The sequence below is a fragment of the Atheta coriaria genome, unplaced genomic scaffold (assembly GCF_025399875.1).
Source record: "Atheta coriaria isolate IRGN ID8LTWV9N9 unplaced genomic scaffold, Caltech_Dcor_3.1 hic_scaffold_9_pilon, whole genome shotgun sequence".
Classification (NCBI taxonomy): domain Eukaryota; kingdom Metazoa; phylum Arthropoda; class Insecta; order Coleoptera; family Staphylinidae; genus Dalotia; species Dalotia coriaria.
The window spans coordinates 7,485,453-7,507,162 of NW_027045451.1; the positions used below are offsets into that span (position 1 = coordinate 7,485,453).

General features: G+C 39.3%; 1 protein-coding gene and 1 long non-coding RNA gene across 2 annotated transcripts in view; one reads left to right on the top strand and one right to left on the bottom strand.

Moving 5' to 3' along the window:
* The window catches only part of LOC135799322 (uncharacterized), a 40,649-nt gene that overhangs the window by 6,412 nt on the left and 12,527 nt on the right, over positions 1-21,710 (top strand). The window contains exons 2-16 of the mRNA XM_065312383.1: positions 1,599-1,733; positions 1,829-1,987; positions 2,090-2,260; positions 2,493-2,813; positions 2,905-3,117; positions 3,187-3,405; positions 3,547-3,870; positions 3,931-4,161; positions 4,218-4,457; positions 5,422-7,271; positions 7,887-8,157; positions 8,228-8,350; positions 8,418-8,465; positions 8,529-8,696; positions 10,740-10,830. Of these exons, the coding sequence (XP_065168455.1) occupies positions 1,599-1,733; positions 1,829-1,987; positions 2,090-2,260; positions 2,493-2,813; positions 2,905-3,117; positions 3,187-3,405; positions 3,547-3,870; positions 3,931-4,161; positions 4,218-4,457; positions 5,422-7,271; positions 7,887-8,157; positions 8,228-8,350; positions 8,418-8,465; positions 8,529-8,696; positions 10,740-10,830 (4,564 nt within the window). The remainder of the gene's footprint in view (positions 1-1,598; positions 1,734-1,828; positions 1,988-2,089; positions 2,261-2,492; positions 2,814-2,904; positions 3,118-3,186; positions 3,406-3,546; positions 3,871-3,930; positions 4,162-4,217; positions 4,458-5,421; positions 7,272-7,886; positions 8,158-8,227; positions 8,351-8,417; positions 8,466-8,528; positions 8,697-10,739; positions 10,831-21,710) is intronic.
* On the bottom strand, positions 8,717-9,968 carry LOC135799333 (uncharacterized). The gene is made up of 2 exons (XR_010549991.1): positions 9,778-9,968; positions 8,717-9,616 (listed from the first exon to the last, which is right to left on the bottom strand). It is a non-coding gene; the product is annotated as an uncharacterized lncRNA (long non-coding RNA).

Below are 21,710 nucleotides of genomic sequence, written 5' to 3' on the forward strand. Positions count from 1 at the left end.
ATTATTGAAACACTACCGGGACGAAGTCGCGAGCAAAAGCGAGTTTTTAAAGACAACCATAGAGCTGAACTGGTATATTGTAAATGCGAATGTTAGTTTATTTGTTTGTTTGAGACGCAAACATCAATCAATATATAATAATATAATAGATATTGAAGACGGACATTGGATGCTCATTGTCCTAAGAATAAAAAAAAACTATAGAAGCGTAAATTGGAGAATGAATATTTTTATGGAAAATAAATCATGATTGCGTAAAATTTGCTTAGAAACTTCTTAAAACATAATTTATTAGTGCCATAATTATGGTGACACACGGTGTGGGTTTAATCGAATAAAATCTATTATTTTTTCAAAAATAACTGATTAATATGAATATTTCAAATTGTTGTGAATGAAATCTCAGCAAACCGTAATAATTTCCCAAAGTTGTATTGTTATGACTAAAATGTAAGCGTCGAATATATTTTTGGTCCAAAAATACATCCGAATTAATGATTGCGTTATGATATGCATGACAACGCACGAGCCAAAGCTCTGGCAATCGCCGCAAACATGTGCGATTCGCGAAACTTTTGGCAACTTTGCGTCATTTTGTTTCGAATGTTCGACAATTATTTACTCCTCAAACATTTCGACGCGTACAATAAATCATCACGAAATGAAAACAACTCGGTTTAAGTTTAGCCTGACGTAATTTTTACATTCCACAGCACAAAATATGCTTCGCATTAAACTTTACAAACAGCGATCGATAATATTCAAATTTACGAATAAAATGGATTTTATTTCTCTGCGAGTGTGTGAACATGATAACCGATGAATTCTTGTTATTGAACACATAAATCTTTTTGTATTATGTATTGTATTCGGGAAATTGAGTGGGCAGGTTGTAAATCTAGAAAAAAATCAATGTGAAGAGGAAAAAACACGAACATGAAAAACTCCACGTAAAAATAAAAATAAACTACTTCGGACAGATAAAACGACGACGGACACGATTCACGCTTGTTCATTTTGCGCGTTCTATTTTTAACTCCCCTCATCTCCAACACACACTCAAACACATAGTCATTTTAGTATGACCCAGACAAGTTTTTGCTGAGAATTTCGCACTCGCAAAAGTTTGGTTCCTGGTGACAGCGAGGTAGCAAACAACTAAAAACCACCCTCGATTACGTGGGCGTGTGTAAAGGATACCGTTGTTTGTCGCGCAGGAGGCTCAGCTGGTGCACACCGACGCCAACTGACACGACGATGCGAGATGTAATGCCGACGGCGGCGGCGATCAGCGTCCACCCCCGCAACACGCACACCACCGACGATGGACGACGCACAAGGGACGCGCACAAAGCAACACCGACGGCAGCAGCGGCCACAGCCGAAAATCTTCCCGCATAAACGTTAAACAAACAATGGTGGTCAGTTTGTTGTTCTATACATCTATACCGTAGAGTCATGGTAACGTGGATGAAAGCTAATGAAAAATCTCCAAACCCCAAAGTTTCAAGTTTTAATTAAATGCACCACGAAAGATCAAAAAACGAAGAATTTCAGTGGCGGTAAAGAAATGTTTAGAATTTGTTTGGTTTTTGTAGTTGAACACGGAATGGGCGCAAGTGGAAGTGATCGATTTAATTAACGATGGATCGGGGCTTGCATTTGGCATCATTGGTGGACGCAGTACTGGTGTGGTCGTGAAAACAATCATTCCAGGCGGAGTCGCTGACAGGGTAAGTTTTTTTTTTGTGTGTGTACATTGTCACATTTTCTCGTTTCGCTTTTTTATGCTGACCTCGTTGTTCTATTGTGTGTGGTACTATGGCAGGATGGCAGACTTCAGAGTGGCGATCACATCTTGCAAATCGGCGAGGTCAATTTACGCGGCTTGGGGTCGGAGCAAGTGGCTTCGGTGCTGCGACAATGCGGGGTGCATGTTCGCATGGTTGTCGCACGACCCGTCGAGTCTACATCGGTCGATTACAAAGTAAGATTCCCTTTTCCATGGAAACGCAAACAAAGCAAATGCTTCCCATACATAACCTCAATAGATGCCTACCATTGTTGTTTGTTTTGATGTTTTTTAAAGAAGTTGGGAAGTCATGCACCGATCGTACCGACGAAAATCTTGGGTGATCCTGTCGAACTCGATAAACACCTAAATTACAATGGCTACGGCGAATTTTACATGCAGAATCCGTCCAATTCCTATTCGACACCGTACATCTACACCGGCCAGCAGTCGGACGCACAATTACAAGTGAGTGAGCTGAGAAATTGTTAATCAATCACAATACTCTTCACTATTTATAGCACTACAGTTATTTTTATGCTCTGTAGTGCACTCTGGCAAAATGCTGGAAATGTGACACCGGGTAACAGGAAGATGGATGAGTTTAATATCGAATATTCCTTGACATCAACGTCACATTTCCGGTTACCAACCAGAAAGCGCATTATGTCTTGATGTATTTTTTGCTTTGCTTCTGTAGACTATATCCGGCATGGTTGACGTCGTGAGAAATCCGCAGCCCATCGGCAACGTTCCTAATCTGAGCGCAGCCCAATCGCTACCGACGGTGACATCTCCACTGCTGCCGCTTGATATGGCGCTGCGTGAGCCTGACCCGCATCTTCCTGAAACGGAGACGTACGCTATCGACCTCGTCAAGGACGAACTAGGCCTAGGCATCACTGTAGCTGGGTACGTGTGCGAGAAAGAAGAGATCAGCGGCATCTTCGTGAAGAGCATCAGTAAAGGAAGCGCTGCTGATTTGACGGGACGCATTAAAATCAACGATCGGATTACTGAAGTACGCGCACTAAACCCCAGAGGGTTACTTTTATTTCTCTATGTGCAGGTGTGTGTCGTGTGCATATGCGTAAAAATGGAAATTATTTCAGGTCAACGGCTCCACGGTTGTAGGGCACAACAATCATGAAGCGGTGGAAATTCTCCGCAAAGCCGGGAGCAATGTTCGCATCAAATTTGAACGATATCTTCGTGGCCCCAAATTCGAACAGCTCCAGCAAGCCATCCTCGCCAACGAGTATCGACCCATTTCGCCTCCATCACCTTCGGCTTCTTCGCTACCAAAAATTCCTCTGAGCCTTGTAGTAAGTCTATCATAACCTCAAAAAGGTTTTTCATTGTATTATAACCTATTTTTATATATAAAATATTAGCATATGAGTTCCTTGGGCATCGAACCAGAAGGAGAATCGCGCACAAGTTTTGATTTTGATTCGGCCGTCCTACAAGACTACGAATCACCGCCACCCCCAAGCGACCACATCATAGTGGACACACAGAGCGGAAGAAAGTCTGTCCAATTTAGCATATGTAGTCACGAGTCAATTTACGACAAGTGGAAGGACGCGTTCACTGACGACGTGCAGATAGTCGTAAGTTGTACATTTCCACACACTTAATTTAATAATACAACCCAAATCTAAACTCATCCCAATTGAATTACCCTCGAAGCATTTTAGACTCTACCATTTTACATTAAACGCTTCATTGCCTTCCATTTTCTTCGATTTCAGATTGCAGAAATGACGAAGGAAGCTACTAGTGGATTGGGTATCAGCCTCGAGGGTACCGTTGATGTGGAAGACGGTAAAGAAGTTCGTCCCCATCACTATATCCGGAACATTCTACCGCATGGTCCAGTTGGAATCAATGGCATTATGCAATCTGGAGATGAACTGCTCGAGGTCAACGGAATTCAGCTCCTTGGTTTGAATCATTTAGAAGTAGTTTCCATTCTGAAGCAACTCCCTAGTTTGGTTATCATGGTCTGCGCTAGGTTTTCGGTTCACAGTCGAATTATTGATACTGCACAGCATAAAGAAGCATTCCAAGCGAGGGTAAATGAAATTTTTTACGCATTGAAGTATGAGAAGTAATTTGTGGTAAATTTATTGCAGAATATTCTTGCTGGTAGCTTCAACACGTTGATTTCCAGTGATAAATTAGTCAAAGCCAAGTCGGATACATCCATCGCATCGACAGTAGCAAGTGAACCTTGTTGCTCAGTCGGAAGTCGTTCGAGATCTTTAGAATTGATTGCGGGTTTACCAATGTGGAGTACTGATCCTACTATTGTAATACTGCAAAAAGGCGAACACGGCTTAGGTTTCTCAATCTTGGACTATCAGGTACATTATACTTATATAATCTGCTAGTAATGAAAATATTAATGAGTTTATTGTAGGATCCACTAAATGCACAAGAGACTGTGATAGTGATACGCTCCCTTGTCCCCGGTGGAGTAGCCCAACAGGATGGGAACCTGATTCCGGGCGATCGTCTGCTAGCCGTGAATGACGTGGACGTCGAGCATGCCACGCTGGATAAAGCTGTGCAGGTCCTGAAGGGTGCACCCAAGGGACCGGTGAAGATCACGGTCGCCAAGCCGCTTTCCAATAAAGACGCCGGATCCTACCACAGTCAAGTAAGTTATCCGCTTAGAAACGTTGCTGGTTGATTCTTGTATTTTGATGGTGTGCCATGTTTAATGTGTGTGCTGTTGCAAGTTGTGAAATGTGTTGACGCTTGGCATGCGAGTTGCAGGTCGGTTGGGGCCGCGGTGGTTAATTGCATTTGCAAAGTCGCGCCGCGGCTACACGCTCACACACACTTGAACACTAACACAGCGTTCACGCACGTTATCACACGCTGTTATGAGTGTTTTCTTTCTCTCTGGCCGGATGTGACGATGACAAAGCCGGGCGTCGAACGAGCAGTGATTTCGACTCAATGTGCGTGCGTGTGTTTCGATAGTGTATGTGTAGACACGGTTGAATAATATTTAATTGATTGGTGGCGTAGCTGATGCGATCAGGCCTGTGAAAGTAATATCGTCCGTTCAATTATTTTTAGTGGTTGCAAATGCTATTGCAACGCTGGATGCAACAAGTCAACGGCAGTGTGTGACTGTGTTATTCAGTTTCATTACTAAATAGTTTCAAAAATATTATAAACAAAACTTAAATCGTGTAAACACATATCAAGCAAAAGTCGACACGTAAGTAAAATGGAATTGTACGTAGATTTGTTTCAAGAACACGAGAAGCAAGCTATCCGCCCTAAAACAGTGATAATGCTCGTTGGGAAAGCACAACGAGTTGCCTAACAGTGCATTCTTGGAATAAATAGCATAGCTCGATGTTAAATCTAGCATAAGTTGTCGTTTATGATTGTATAACCGAAAATTTGATGTTCCTAAATGTATTATACGACACGCACTCAAGAGTTGTGATGAGTCCTATCAAAATAAAACGTGAAATATGAAGCTAAATATCTTATACCTATATGCAACCCATTCAGCACCTAAATAACTCCAAATAGGTTAGTTATAGCTATTAGTTTATTAATATACTATTAAAAGTTGTGATTAACCTCTGAATACTTTATAGGACACCGAGGACGATCAGACGTGCATGGAGGACTTCCAAGAGTGCATCGAAGAGTATCAAGAATGCCTAGAAGTAGTGCAGATATGTATCGAAGATGACCGATCTCCACAACACTTTCGTCACCCGGTGGTCAAACAACAATCCGATGAAGTGATGAAACAAGTGGATAGCGAACCAGAAATTAGTTATAAAAGTATTTGTGATATAACCCATAGTACAAATAATGGCAGCCTGGGCGGGAAGACACTAATCAAACTAGACTCGGGCGAGAAAACATCTAAAACAGATTCTGAAAAAGATGGCTACGAGACATGCGTGGACGAGTCTTTCTCGGACGAAGTGGCAAAGACTCCTACAAATGCTAATGTAAATCTTAATATCGTCGGGAACTATTATGATGATAACACTGGTATCACCGTGGAGACCCTAGAGATGGAGATTGAACAGGTGAGCAAAGAATTGGCAAAAATATCAAAGAAAAAGGAACATCTCAGTAAAAAAGAAAAGGGTAAACACAGAGGTAGTGCGGAAATGCAGGAATACGAAATGCGAGAACTCGTAGAGATTCAAAACTTAGAAAGTGCAATTACTTCGAATTCTAATCTAAAACAAGAGACGCAATTATCTACGTTGGTTGGTGTACAGACATGCACAGTTGTAGAAACTCATTTGAGGGATGTAAAACCATTAGAATCATTACAAATATTAGAAAAAGAAAGTGTAGACAAAGAAAAATCTAGTAGATTAACTTATCAGGAAGTTTTACCGTGCATTGAAGAGAATAACGAGTTACCTCTGATCACAAGACAGAGATTGACATCTTCATCAGATCCGTGTCTCAACTACGAATACTCCAAATGCGATAATCATATCTGCCTGGATACCAATCCGTCGGATGACGAGTTGAAGTGCTACGATGCGATGAGTACGTCGACTAAAGAAGATGAATTCTTTTTGCTGCAGTATCCGGAAGATTTTAGTGAAAAGTGTCGGAGTGAACCGAATGTTGTCGAAAAGCGACAGATGGCACCTGTTACATATCGATATAAAATTGAAGAGTATTATAATGACATTGATGATTGTTTGGAGGCATATAGGCAAGCCAAGGAAGAAGAAGAAGAAGCACAAAAGGCGCAACCTGTTGAAACACAAGTAGCAAATCAAGAAGAAACAAAAAAACAAAATGAAGAAGAAATATTACTTGAAGATACTTTAAGGTTGCAAGAGGATGAATTGCGGAAACAAGACAAAGCACAAGCTGAAAAACGCATTCAAGAAGAAATAAAGCGCAAACAAGAAGAAGAAGATATTAAAAGACAAAAACTGGAAGCAGAAGCACAAAGATTAGAAGAAGAAAAATTACGACAACAATTGGAAGCACAACGTCTCGCCGAAGAATTACGAAAACAAGAAGAAGCACTTCGTAAAGAAGAAGAAGCCAAACGCAAACTTGAAGAAGAACTAATACGAAAACTTCAAAAAGAAGAAGAGGAACGTTTAAGACTTGTAGAAGAAGCTAGACTAATCAAAGAAGAAGAAGAACGCTTATTATTAGAAGAAACTCTACGTTTGGAAGAAGAAACACGCCAAAAACAGGAAGAAGAAGAACGTAGAAAGCAGTGGGAGACTGAAAAAGAAGAACAACGCATGGAGAAATTAAAAAAGCTCGGCATTGAGAAAATTGATAGCACCGACAAGCAAACAATCAACAATCAAATGAACGCTTCGTCCAAATCTAAGTCGGCGCCGGAGATCCTGGACAACTCGTTCGTGACAATGACTTACGACCCGGGACCTGCGCCATTGACGCCAAGGCGGAAATCCAATTATCCCGACGAGAAGGAATTACGGTATGTTGAAAGCAATTTTAATATTTGTGTCACAGTTGAATCGAGATTATCTAAAGTTTATTGGAGATAGTTTTCTTTTTCGAAGAGGGTTGAATTTTCCGGGTTAGATAACCGGAATAACAAGAAAGAAATTGTGTAACAGCTGTGAGAGCAAAGGAAATGTTTCATTTCGCATGAGTTATTTCCATGGGATTGAAATATGCGGACTGAAAATGTTTGCCTAGTGAAAAGAATAAAATTATAGGTTAAAAACGTAATATCTAGAGGTTATGTTTGCATATTATTAACATAGCCTAATTTTTTAGCAAGTTGTATATTGGTAACTATATAAATTTAAGGTTATGAAAATCCGCGCGCACAATTAGTAGGTTAAAGAGGGTTCAATAAATGGCTAAATTAATTTAACAACTGAATGCGAGTTACAAATCATATAAGAAGCCATAAACAAGGACGACTGGCGTAATCCACTTAGGACGCTGACGGAGCTTGACGAAGCTTGAGGTTTGCTCCTGCCGCAGGTCGTACGCCAGTGCGCTTCAAGGCACCTTTCGGTTTTCAGCTTTTTTTTTTAAACAAAAAAACTTATTTTATCTCGGTTTGTTGGTGAATTTTCAGCGAGAATGTAGTCCCGATGACAGTGCAGCGCATCCTGGACAACAACTCGGCGGTAATGCGAAGCATCGGAGTCGACAGCATGTTGGGCAAGCACTGGGGCTCGCCGCGCACCGTCGAAATCATCCGCGAGAAGGGCGCCAGCTTGGGAATTAGCATCGTGGGCGGCAAGGTCGATCTGCACAAAGAGTCATCAGCGTCGGAGACTATCCTCGGCATCTTCATCAAGAACGTCGTGCCTAATAGCCCCGCCGGACGCGATGGCCAATTAAAAGTAGGAAAAGTTTTGTCAACTTTAACAATTTATCACCGTTCATGTGATTTTTTTCATTCTGTGTGCGTAGACTGGCGATAGGATATTGGAAGTTTGCGGGACGAGTCTAAAGGACGTTAGCCACGAGCGCGCTGTTGAAGTGATCAAGTACGCCAAAAATCCAGTCGTCTTTATTGTACAATCGTTAATTACGGTGAGTAGTAACAAAAATTGATCTCGCCACAAGTTCATTAATCGTGATTAATATACTTTGAAACTAGGATCAGGATATTACGTTGATTCCTAAGGAACTTTCAACACCAAAACAAGTAAGCTTTCAGAACTCTTCAAATTTTTGTATTAATTGTATTTTTTGTCATTTTTTTGCATAGAATAAACCATTGCCTTCACAAAAATCCGTAGACTTTAAGGAAAAAGTTGAAATCAACGATATTGAACCACGACAGCGACAAAAAACTGTTGAATCTTCTGAGGAAAGCGACGATGAAGAAGACGAACGCAATCTCACAGGCAGGACTGTCTCCGCTAAAGGACAAGAGGTAATAATTTTAAAAATATCAACTTTTAAACACGCACATTTTATTTGAAAAAATGTAAAAGCATCAATGCAAACTTTTCAAACGCTCCACCATGAACGAAACTTTACATTGTGCCTTGGATATGTACATATTGAGCAGAGTTTCTTCATATCGAATATTTTTCTCTTTAAACTTTGGCGCTGAATAGATGAGCGGACGTATTCTCGGCAAAGCGTCGCGTAAATTTGACTCCTCCGGAACTGCTTTCGGCGTCAGACCTCTCCAATCATCAACTCGGCGTATCTTTTGTTCCTGTCGCTTGTACGTTTTCATTCCTTTCTTTTTCGTGCGGCGATGGACAAACGTTTTCAACTTGTTAATCTCATATGTAGCTGTGGATCGAATATTTCTTAATGTGTCATCTATTGCTACATCAAGCGGTATATTTGTTTCACCGTGTTGAAGTTGGTCAGTTAGTTGTTTCCGTTGATTGTAGAGTGTGATCAAATTTGCGTATAATTGTGTCATGTCAACATGAGATGATTTTTTGTTTCAACTTGAGTTTCTTCTTCTGGAATATTTTCAATTGGTATGTTTGGTGGTAATGTGAGATTACGGTCAGTTTGGGTCGTAGTATCATTTGCCTTCTGGACTTTTGCTTCTAAACTTTTGATTTTCGCCGCTAAAGTCGTAAGTCTTATAATGGTATTCATCCACTTTTGTTTACGTTGAATTATTGTTTCAATTGGAGAAATCAGGGTTTGAATACTTTTACTATCAAATTTGTTTGCTTTCCGAGGATATATCACGAGTTTAGCATCATCACGCGCTTTATTCATCACCATTTTGATATCATCATCTAAACTCTGATCATCTTCGACGGGATCAATGCTTAAAACGTTGTTGATGACTAGTGATTGACTCTTGTCAAATTTTTTTTTCTGTGGATATAATGTCTTCTCAATAATAATCAATTTATCACGTTTCCTCTTGTGGTTTTTATCAATACACAGATCACTCAAAGAGTTTATTTTTGGGTTATTTTTATGTTTTCGTTTCTCAGTCATTGTAATATTTAATTTACAAAAAATTTTGCACTTACCCTAAAAATACTTCAACTAACAATATCAACGCCTACGTTGTTTCCATTCTATTTATGTTTTCAAACCCGACAGATGTCATATTTTAAATATAACAGAAAGTTTTCACTGAAATGTTGTGTTAGGGTCAAATTTTTGCTCTCCATAAAAACATTATAAACGAGCTTAAAATTGATTTTGATTTGACCTGTGCCTAAATTCTATCAAAATGAGTAAATTAACTAAGAAATCCGGAATCAGCCCAAATCTTATTGTTGGGTCTTCCAAACCACTTGTAGAAGTGATCAGTAAGAAACAAGAACCACCACTTACGATATCTTTGTCGCCCAGGACCACAAGTATATTGGAACCCGTAGTTGGTACCAATGCTAAGGTACCACGTGTTCAACTCAAAACTGGTGATCGCAGGCAAAGAAACAAAATGGGCATTAATCGAAGGCAGCCCAATATAGGCACCAGTACGACTGGCACAAGTGCTGGTGGTGCTACATCCCTAAGTGGTAATAATAATAATAATCTACAGAAGGGTGACATTCGTCTGAAGACCATTAAAGAGGAAGCGGAAATAAATTCAATGACACCACAACAGCTTCATGAATACTCTAAGAAAATAATAGGGAAATTATCGAGAATTCTTCTTATGGCCCAAAAGATTCTCAATGAAGATGATGATATTAAATCGTTGTTTCCTACGAATTAAATAGTCAAATGTCTTTTTGGTAATTTCACAAATAAAATTTAAGTTATTTCGTGTATTCTAATTAATTCTAAATCAAAACGCAGGTAGGATCAGGGTGTTTGATAGTATCTTTAGAAAAAAAAGGGATCCTTGACGTTTCGATAACACTTTATCGACTCTCTGGCGTTCGGCGTGCCGCTTAATGGCATTAGTTTCGCGTCAGCTGTTTGTGTCTCCAGCGGGCCGGCCGTTTGTAATGCGTTTGTTTTGCCTTGTAATTTCCAGATCGACCGTGCGAGTGCCGCCAACATCAAACGAAGCAAGGAGGAGGCCGCCGCCGATCCGGATGAGGAGGATGACTTTGGCTACACGAACAGTGAGTCTGAATTTTTTTTTTTCATATTCGCGCACTCATACAAATGAAACAAAGTAGGAAGAAATAAGAAATCTTGCATGTTGTATGGTTTGCTCGCTCAGTTCGAGTGTTTCGAGGAAGTAATATTTTTAGCATTGTGTATCGTCGACCGCTGGTTCTTGTTCTTTCGCTGTATACTTGTATGAACGTGTGAGTGTGTGTGTCGGCAGAGAGCGCGTGGGTGGTGATATTGATTTTCTGCGAAAACCCTCCAGATTCGCGGCGTGGTGGTGCAAGTTATCTCTCGTGGAAATTGCTACAGCGACGGCGGAGGCCTGCGGAGGCGGCCGACGCGAGGCTCTCCTCTGTACGGCATCAAGAATTAAACTCGTAATGAATAGCGCGGTGCGAATGGCTTGCAGGAGGGCAGGTTACGAAAGTGGTGCAATTTAGTGGGCCTAACGCCGAGGACGATTTAAATGTTTTCGGATTGCGCGATTACCGGAATGCCATTCTATCAGGAATTTACTGCGCACACCTGAAGCAAACTGGATTTAATTTAAATTCTATTGCAAACATATTCATTACTTTGATGCTAGTCTTTTAGGTGGTAAATTGCGGTAAATTTAGAAAAAGAAAGATTTATCATGAGTCCATTTAACTCATCTGTAATATCCGGGTTTTGTATGCTTATCTGCTGAACGCATTGTCGTTGACATCGTCATTGTCATGCGTCGCATGCGGAATTAACAAAGGAAATGGAAGTATTGTACAATAGTTCCTCGCACCCCGGCGCAGAATGGTCGCAATTGTCGATTTTAAAGGCCTACACATGGTTACTTATGATATTATGTTCTACACGAATTTCTTGCAATCGTTTTAATTTCAATTAAATTTAATATTAATAATCCCGTTGTAGCAAATATGGAATTATTTGTGCGAATTCAATGCTTTGTATCATTAATACCATTGTTAACAAAATAGTTATTTCAATAATAATATTAAATGATATTTGATATTCAACTACAGCTTACGTACATTGTGTCAGAAATAAATTGCGTTTTACATTTTGCGCAAAAATGTTAAACTTTGACAGTTTAAAATTTTGAACATGTAACAATAAATACCGTCAAAATACAAAATTGTTTAGTAATCACATCAGAGACGTCATTGATTGAGATTATTTTAAAATGGTGAATCTGAGCCAAAGTACCCTAAACGATTTCGAATCGCTCAAATTGCACCAAATTCCGATCGACTCTCGCGATTGTGGTGGAATCACAGCGGGATGAATCGGTTAGCAAAAAAATCCCAATCATGCACTCTGATTTAATTTCACCCTTCATTAAAACCCTCCACCCTTCGACGCGTTCCAGTGCTTCGATAAATCAATGCTCACCCAAAAAAAGCGCAATTAACCTATTAATTCATTCGTGATTGAATGCGGCACGAGTTTGTGGAATGTTAAAATATGAAGAAAAATGAATATCTGTATTGTGCATATACAAAAGAATTAGTGATGTTAACCTATTTATAACTAAGAACGGTCTTACTTATTTTAATGATCGGTGATATCTGGAAGGAATAATTATCAAAAAATTTTAAGAAAAAAATTGGGAAAGGACATTTTCCTTAGATACAATATTGTGTATTTTATCATTTGACAGCTGATTTCGAAAGTTGTACAATTATACCCTTTAAACTTTGTTCACACGCTACTTGAAAATGTAAGGTTATAAATGTGCTTGACTGGTGGCGCATTGCATTCCATGTGCTGCATTGTTGGTAAATGCGCAGATGCAAGCTCCGCCCCATAGATAATGAGTACAGTACTCACGTGCGAATATAGTACTATTTATGGGTCTAAAAACTGTAAAAAAATTGGCGCTGTATATGTGGAAGTAGGAAATTTATTCATATGCTTATATTATATCCTAACATATATTAAAAATGTTTATAAAAAAGAATTCGTAAGAACAAAATTGTATTAAAGTTAGGCAATAATAATTTAATTTTTAAATTTTTCGGGTTTTTAGATAAGTATAACAGAGAGTTCAGAGTAGAAATATTAATGAAATTTTGAATATTTCTTATTTTTCTCTCCTTACATTAAAACATATCTAAGTTGGTTACAATGTACTAGCGATAATAATATTCCATCATTTTGGCAAGTCTGAGGCTGCAGCCAGCGCGCAATTAGATTTTAATGCCATGTACGAACGCAATTTATGCGCATCAAAGGAATCGATGACACAAATTTCACGCTAATGGCATAACGGCAATTGTGCGGTCGGACGTAGGTACTCGACGCGCCCTGAAACGAATGCCGAGCACAAGCACGTGCCGAAATTTTAGCCCAAAAGTTGCCCCCGCTGAGTTTGCACATTTATTACAGACATCCATTATTCCACCAGCCAGCAATTACGCCATTGATAATTTAATATTGTTCCAGCAAATTCATTCCTATAAAAACATCAAAACTTTAAACACGTCAATATTTTGTATTGTAATTATTAATTAACTCGTGGAGCTTTCGACTTGGTAGGTAAATCAATTCGTGATGCTTGAGTTTGTTACATAGTAAATTTATCTTCGGCTTGAGTTTGAGCGAATTAAATTTTAAATAGATCAAACGGCTCGTAACCATAAATTATGCGTAATCGCTGGCATACACTAGTAGTCGGGTGCTATATATGTGAAGCAAAACAATATCGTTTAATGCGCATGAAAACGCAACCTGGAGAACGAATCTCAGTTTTCACGCGTGTTCCACATGCCACGCTTAATAAAATAATAAAAACATGTGTTCGGTGTTATAAAATGCGCGTAATAAATTCAAATGTTACAACTTTTTAAAGTTCACGTTGGAGATCTCTGAAAAACATAAATATCTTTTTAAGCCCTCTGGTGGTATAAAAATGAGCGAAATATTTAAGGTTATGTTTCCGAACGTCAGCCATTTTCGAATGTTAAAATCGCTAAAAGTTTTGAATATTGACGCAGGTGCTAAACGCTTATGTAAAACGCTTGGAGCTTTTGAACACTTCCAAGCTCAACGCACATTTTCGCACCTTTTGCGTCGTTAGCGGCTGATAGTGGCGCAGTTTTCCGGCCTTCTTCACCGCGTCCGTCGCGCTCACTTTCATCCTCAGCGCGCGCAGTTCGCAGTTGTTTTACACATTAAACTTTCACAGCCAGGGGGGACGCGGCGCTTAACATTTAATTAACACGTTCATTTGCGTATTTTATTTAACGGCCCACGACCCGTATACCAGACTGCCGCATTCAAAAAGACAATAATGGCTGCTCCGCCATCTTTGCCAAATCATATCCGTTTCACACCTCTAACAGCAATTTGATTAACTAAAAAAGAAAAAAGTGCGGCTTTTTTTTTGTTTGATGATTTGCAATTTTGTCGTTTCGTTAACGTCTCTCTCATTCAAATAAATAATTAATGGTCGACATTGTGAGTCCGTTGTGAGCGTGAGCTTTCAGCGGCTGAGGCGTTCGAGACGAGGTCTTAAAAGCACGCTCGTTAAAAGCGCGCTCACAAACGAAAAAAAAAGTAACGTTTGAAACGCCATTGACAGCTGTAAACCGATGATTAACATTCAAGGCGCACATCATTTATATTTCCATGCACGTAACGTTGTTTATCGGTGTGCGGTTTTTATGGATCACGTTTGGATGCTGCGGTCGCATCGACCGAATGAAATTTATTGATTGACTTTAAAGTCAATCAAAAGCATCGCGTGTGTGCCAGTGAAAAACAAAAACAGTTTTGAATGAGGCAAAGCTAAAAGCAAAAACGTGTATTCTTAGTCATCGCAAAAATGGGAGATAATTTCGCAGTATTATGGATAATCTCAAAGTAGAAAGAAAAGAAATTTAAATTTTTTGCTTACAAATTGTGCATTATGGGACATGAATGGCAAGAAAGAAAAAAGCAAAGCGAAATTTAATGGAATCTCGCTTTTTTATTCTCTTGCACGGTGCATGAATTGATTACACGTCGAAATGTAAAGGAAATAATCCTGCAAGTAGCGACATCTGTGATTTCAACTAATTTTTAAACTAAAATTATTTTTTTTATCATAATTTATTTGCGTTTAAAAAAGTAATAAAAATTCAACTTTTGCGCATGAAAGTATAAACAATTTGTTTATTATTCTTTATAATTGTTTACTGAGTTGTTCTTTGTGTTTAGACTTTGATACATTTCATATATTCCGTTTGAGTTTCGAGTCAATTGTTGAAAGTTATAAACTCTAAACAATTTAGCGGACATCCGACTCCGTTTTCTTCCATTCTTCACAATAATACTGGACTCAAACACGGGGCAAACTCACTCATACATTTGTTACTTTTATAGCATTCGGTATTTGCGAGTCTACCTTTTACTTTTCGCGACGTGCGCGTTCGTATTGAATTTAAATATTTTTTATTCATCAGACGCTGCCGCTCGGTGTGCTCGGTGTTCCCGGCTTAGACTTTCTGCGATTCTGTAACTCTGCAGACGAAAAAAACGAAAACGTCGATTCAATACAAATGTTTGCCGTGGAATACACTACAACTGGTCCATTTTTGAAGCACGTGTGCATTAAAAACCTTCGAAAGCTTCTTGTACGCGCGCAGAAAGTCCATAAAGTCAAAGTCTAACTAAATCCGTCCCTGCCGAAGCTGTGTGGGATCCTGTCGCAGCGCAAATTCGAATACAAATGGCCCTCATACTAAACCTCACACTGACGGTCCTCGGATTTTCTTTTTGTGTCCGTTTCCGCGTACCAACGCCGATTTTAAAACATTTATACGTAAAAATTGTGCAAAAAGAGTGGAAAAGTAGACAAGACGCAGAAAAGTTTTATCGCCTATATCGACCTACATTGATATTTGTATATTCTACCAGGTAAACGTGAGAAAGAAAATAAGATAAAAGGGTGTTTCTGGAAGGAGAACACCTGAAAAGGTATATGTAAAGTCTTGTAAAGCATGTGCAGAAAAGACCGAGCAGCATAAAACGAATAAAGTGCGAAAACTGAAGAAAACAGTACAGTACTTTACATTTTCGTATCGTATAACAAGACGACAGGATGCGAGCGTGCATAAGTGTCCACTTTCCCGGAAGATGTCTACGAAAATATGCGCGCAATATGAGCATATAAGCAGGAATAATACTATGAAAAGAAAGAAAAGTTTAAAGGCGAAATTATGTGGAAATAAATTAAATTTGAGTACGAGTACACATATTTGATATGAAAGATATTAAATAATTTTTGAAAAGAGTGTTTTTAGGTTATAGTTTGTTGTCGGCATATTGATGTCATTCATGCGCTGTCAACATTATGAGGTTATGTTCGTTGTAGGTTAGAATGTAAATCGTGAGTTATCCCTGACACATTTCTGTTTCCTCGTTCGACGCCGACGCGCGCGAAACGACGCTCCCGGCTATCGGAGAGTCGCTGCCTCCGCCGCCACCGCTGCTGCTGCCGCCTCCGCCGCGATCGCGTCAGTCTCCAGCGTCGCGGCGTACGTTCGGCCACGGCGTCCGCGCGCGGTGCCTCTACACGTCGCGATCGCGCTCCGCAACATAACTTCTTGTCTCGACACTGAACTTTCTTCCTTATCTTTAAACAAGAACTAATCACACGGGTGTTGTCAGTGAATCGGTAATAAACGTGCGAAAAATTATCAAAATAGTGAAAATATGTTGAATTAAAAATCGAGCACGTGTTTTTGTTTGTTCAGTTTTTAGTTTTAATTATGTTTAACTGGTAGAAAATTGGGCAATTACTAATTATCATCACGCAGGATTTCAACTTCCGGTAATATGAGTCAATATGAAATACAAACGAAAACAATGCGACTTTATTTTAGTTTTATTTTTGGTGAATTTATGTCATGTCGATTTTAATGAAATTAAAAACGAACAGAATGCACAAATTTTATTGTTGCGACAAAATCAATAGCACGTTGCACACATTGTCGTTGCGCCAAATAAAATTGTAAATTATCGCGTCCCACCCGCTCGATGGGTATCGAATTGCGAATTTTTGAATTGCAGCCCAAACACGCATTCGAAACGAGCAAATAGTTAAACTCATTTAACCATTAACAATTCACATTAAAATAATGGCGACAATGTCTACCCGACCGGAACATAGCCAATAATGGTCACAACTCTCGACCAAGTTACACAAACATAACCTATATATTAACCTTTAGACTATTTGCACTAGACATAACCTACATGCGCACATTTGATCTTAATTGAGATGTCACGTCATCCGCAACGCAACGACAAAAAGCCATTTTCGATCGCCGGCGGTTCTTGATAGTGTCGCCAGGCCGCCTTCGTCGCGATTGAAATGTTTTAATTGAATTCAGTATTGCGCCATTGCCGTTTGCAATTCACACTTTGCGATCGATGGCGAACGGGTGGCGGAAATGGCGCGCGATGCTTGATTTAACTATACAATTAACGTGTGCGGAAATTTCGTCGATTCGATTTTTCTATCGCGGTGAATTATGCGCGCCGACGGCCGGCGGTGATTTTAAATTTAAATTACTCATTAATGTACTAGTCGCACGCGCGCACGCCTGTCTCCGGTGTGCAATACTCGTCATGTTTATTTATGAATGGGACATTTGCTTCTAATGGCTTGTTTAATAATTTACCACAGAGATTGAAAAAAATAAATCTAGGCAACCAAATATACAACTACACAATTTATTTAGCAAAAAAAGATAAGAAATTCGCTTTTTATTAAAGAAGACTTTGATGAATATTGTTTGTGCGTACCCCGGGTGAAATATTATGCGATTTTGTTTAACGTGTTCGCTTTGTGGAACGTGAAAGTGTGACAAAACGTTTTTTTCGTGCGTAATCTTTGCGTGACGGTTTACCATCCTTAATGATAGTCCACCCAACATACAAATTGTATACAAAAACTTGTGTAGTATAAAAATATCCTTAAAATAAGTAGAAAAATATTTTTGCGCGTTATTCAAGTAAAGTGTTTTTTTTCTCTTTTTAAATGTAAATGGCAATTGTATATATCCAAAATCATCGCACGCACGCACGCCGCTTTAAGGACGACACACTAACGAATATTTATCGCCTGTTACGATCAAGATAAATTCTGTGGTAGTCGGTCGGGGGCAGCAGCGTTCGCGCGCATGGGGTCGGACGCAATTTGAACGAGAAATAAATTCTGCGCCAAACTAGAAATACATTAACTCGCTTCGTCCCCGTCTTGCCCGACTCGTTGAGAAATTGCAGCCGAGGATTTGCACTGAAAGAACAAGCCAGTGAACGCGTAGCGTGAAAAAGTTTAGCAAACGAAAAAGAATTTACTATTCGTAGTATACGTCTCTATAAAGCGCGGAAACGCTCAACTCTTAACTGCGACCGGAAAAGCGATAACCGACCGATTACATCACATGTTTTTGCGTGGGTACAATTTGTTTTTAATACGAGAAATTCAGTTGTGGTTGTCAGATGTAAGAAACAGGCGGGTGTTTGATTTGTGAGGTTATGTTGAGGTCTGTCTGGGTGGTTGTTAATTGTCACGCATTTATTAGACGTTTAACCTTCGCTTTTAGCACTCGCGATGCTTTCGACGGCAGTAAATTATAGCAATTATGCGAAATTATAATGCCGGCACGGGAAATTAACGACCCGAACGTATCGCATGATTCATGATACTTGTTGTGACTTGAATTCGCGTTGAATGTGATTCGGACAAGCGTTTTTATTATTTTCACGCGTTAATAATTAATTATAATTTCTAGAGAAGAAAAATAAAATTGTAAAGTTGGGTTACATTTTTATGATAGACAACCAAATGTACAATTGAGCAGAATTAGCTTAGATACATTTTATTAATGCAGGATAGATTTTTTGCTCATAATTAATTTGTCTAGTTTGGTTAGATATTGATAATGCGCTAAAAATAACCGCGTAAAAAATGATAGTTCTGATTGATGCGTCTGAACCCTAGCCGATATCGTCGGTCATCGTCCATTGTGGGTTCATTAAATGCTTGGCCCGGCGTCAAATTTCGCAAATCGATAGCCGAATGCCCTGGGTACGGTTTCGTCCTTTCCCTTTCTCGATATACCCAGGCGGCTTTTTGGCGTCGAAAACGATTTCCTTTTTTGTGACGACGCAAATGTTGCCATCGGAGCAATAGTTTCAAACAATATCCAGCTATATTAGAAAAATAAATAACAAAATCAGTTGTTTGCTATTCCATATTACTTCTTTCATTTCCGACTGGAATAAATAGATTGTAGAAGTTTGTCGGTTTGATGTGCGTTTCTCAATTTTCTCTTCGTCGTTTGCGCGCGTCGTTACATTATTTAATGCGCGCTCGTCGGCGGTTTGCACACCTTTTTGAATATTTTATCGGGCGGCATCCGCTCGGCAGCACACTTCGCAGTGGCATTCTCATCAGTGGGCGCGCATTACTTACTTACGAGAGTCGCCAAGCGGGCGGAACGAAACGTTTCGGCGTTCTCCAACCCGCTTTCCATCATTTCCAGCTTCCAGTCAGTAGAGTGTAGCGCACCGAAACCATTATTACCGAATCCGAGGTTTTCCGGCCACGTCCAGCCGGCAATAAACTTGAACGCAAACTGATAGCTCGCGGGGGCGCACGGTTCTGAGTTTCAGTCGTTTCAGCTAATAGCCAATAATGGTTTCGCTCTCGCAACCGCAATGCCAAACGTGCGGAATTGAATTTTTCGACTTTCGCGAACACCAAAGCATCTATAATTTATCAATTAGCGTTGCCAAGTCAACGAGGACATTAGAAAAGTTTCAATTTATGCATCATATGTTTTCTGTTTCTGTTTTGTACGAAATCTAGAGAAAAATTAATTTTCAAAAACGTAATAAGATTATATTATGCGTTTCTCTTTATTTATGATACAGGCAACCAAATACACAAATAAAATGTGCAAACGAATTTGGAAAATCATGCAGATCTTTCGCAAGTAGTTCATCTCCACTTTTTGCATCCTTAGCGCGGTTTATCTCCCCCGAAAAAGCGGAAATGATCATCCTCGTCAACTGCGCTCTGCGGCTCCAACACATGGCATGTTTCGCACGTTCGAAGCCTCATTCATGTCAACAACTGCAAAGCCGCTGAATGGCGCTTCGCGAGCTTCAAAGTCTTCCGTTGTGTGCATTATTAATGGCGATATGATAAAAGGCAAATTAATTTATGCGATAATTTCATCATTTAGCATTGTGCGCTGCCTACGTCGACCGGAAAATAAATGACGAGATCAGGATGAAGATATTGCAGTATTTTATGGGCGCGGAAATTTAATAATCGCGAAAACATCAAGCTCTATGAATGACAACAGAATCATAAACTGTTTTTATTGCTAAATTTATGACTTCTATTTTTTATTATTTTATTGCAGATAGTTGAGTTTGCATGTTGGTTTCAAATTAAATTTTATGCTAATGCCGACTGAGTGATGGGACGATGAAAGTGATGAAACGAGAAAAGTCATCAATCATACGGAGGGTGTTAATTAAGTTGTTAGCGTCATGTTCCACCAAACGCCTTTAAACAAAGGTGTACGTGCGTGTGTGTGGATGATATTTTATTGAAAATTATGATATAGCAATTTTTTGGTTGCACACCAGCCAAATTTTAATATTTTGCTTATATATGCAACCAAACTTACTCCAAACCGTATAATATCCTGCAAGATGGCTGACAGTAGGTAAATGCTTGTTGGTGTTAACTTTGCAACTCCTCGAGGATTTAACGCTCTCGCGATCTTAACGCGACGTCTCCGTTTGTTTTTAGTCTGTGACGGCGACAGCGCTCCCTTCGGGCGAAAATCAGTACTCTCGTCGCGCTGAATAATGAATGTCGACTTATGCAAATGCGATTTCCGTCATCAAAATGGCGAAAATATTACGTTGGTGATATGAAAAAAAACATAGGTTTAAATTCGAATATTTGATGATTCGAGATGTGGGAAATTTAATAGTCCACGTTCGGATCACGCGCATGACACGAAGAGACACGATGACACGTCGACAACGCACGAAAACAAATATTTACGCGTTGCCTTGACATCTCCGGCATCACACCGGATGTGCCAATAACACAATTCTAATTGTCATTTTCTAATGAGAATGTATGAAAATGTCATTTACACGCTTTTATTTCATCAAATATTATTTTAATGACATCATTTTTATTGCATACGTCTGCCTTCGGAGTAATTTTCATAACGTAAAGCAAATTCGGAGTAATGGCGGCTCGGGCTTGGCGGCCATTACACAGTACAAGAAAACTGTCATCCACATGGTATTACGACGAGTGTAAATCAAATCGATGTGTAGTGCAGCCGGCGTACAAATAGGTTCGCGCTCTTGTTTGTCATTCGCAATGATAGCTATTAAATTGGACGCTCATTTTATGCGATCTGCACACGTACAGATCTCGACCGAATGCGTGTCGATGCGGAGGTTTTCCGTTACGTGTTTTTCCGTTCATTCGTTATTTGCGCTCTCGAAATTATTGCGTCTTGGTTCAACATGATTATCCTTGAACTACTGCCATTAGCTTTTATTAGATAGGTACTTGCATTTGCTGTGACTTCGTCGATGTGAATTTTAATAATAAAGTTATACAAACATATCTATTCTAACTCGAAATAAATTTTACGCATGTAAGCAAATATAAGAGCCATCTTAGTTTGAATTATAGAACTATAAGTATCATTAAATCTTCAGACCAATTTTCATTCCTTATTTGATATTCTTCAAGTAATATTTTGTCAATGTTATTTTGCAAGATAAAAAAATCGTTATACCAAAATTTAACAAAATCATTTTTGTGCGTTTTGCATGAAAATCACGTTTTCTGGAA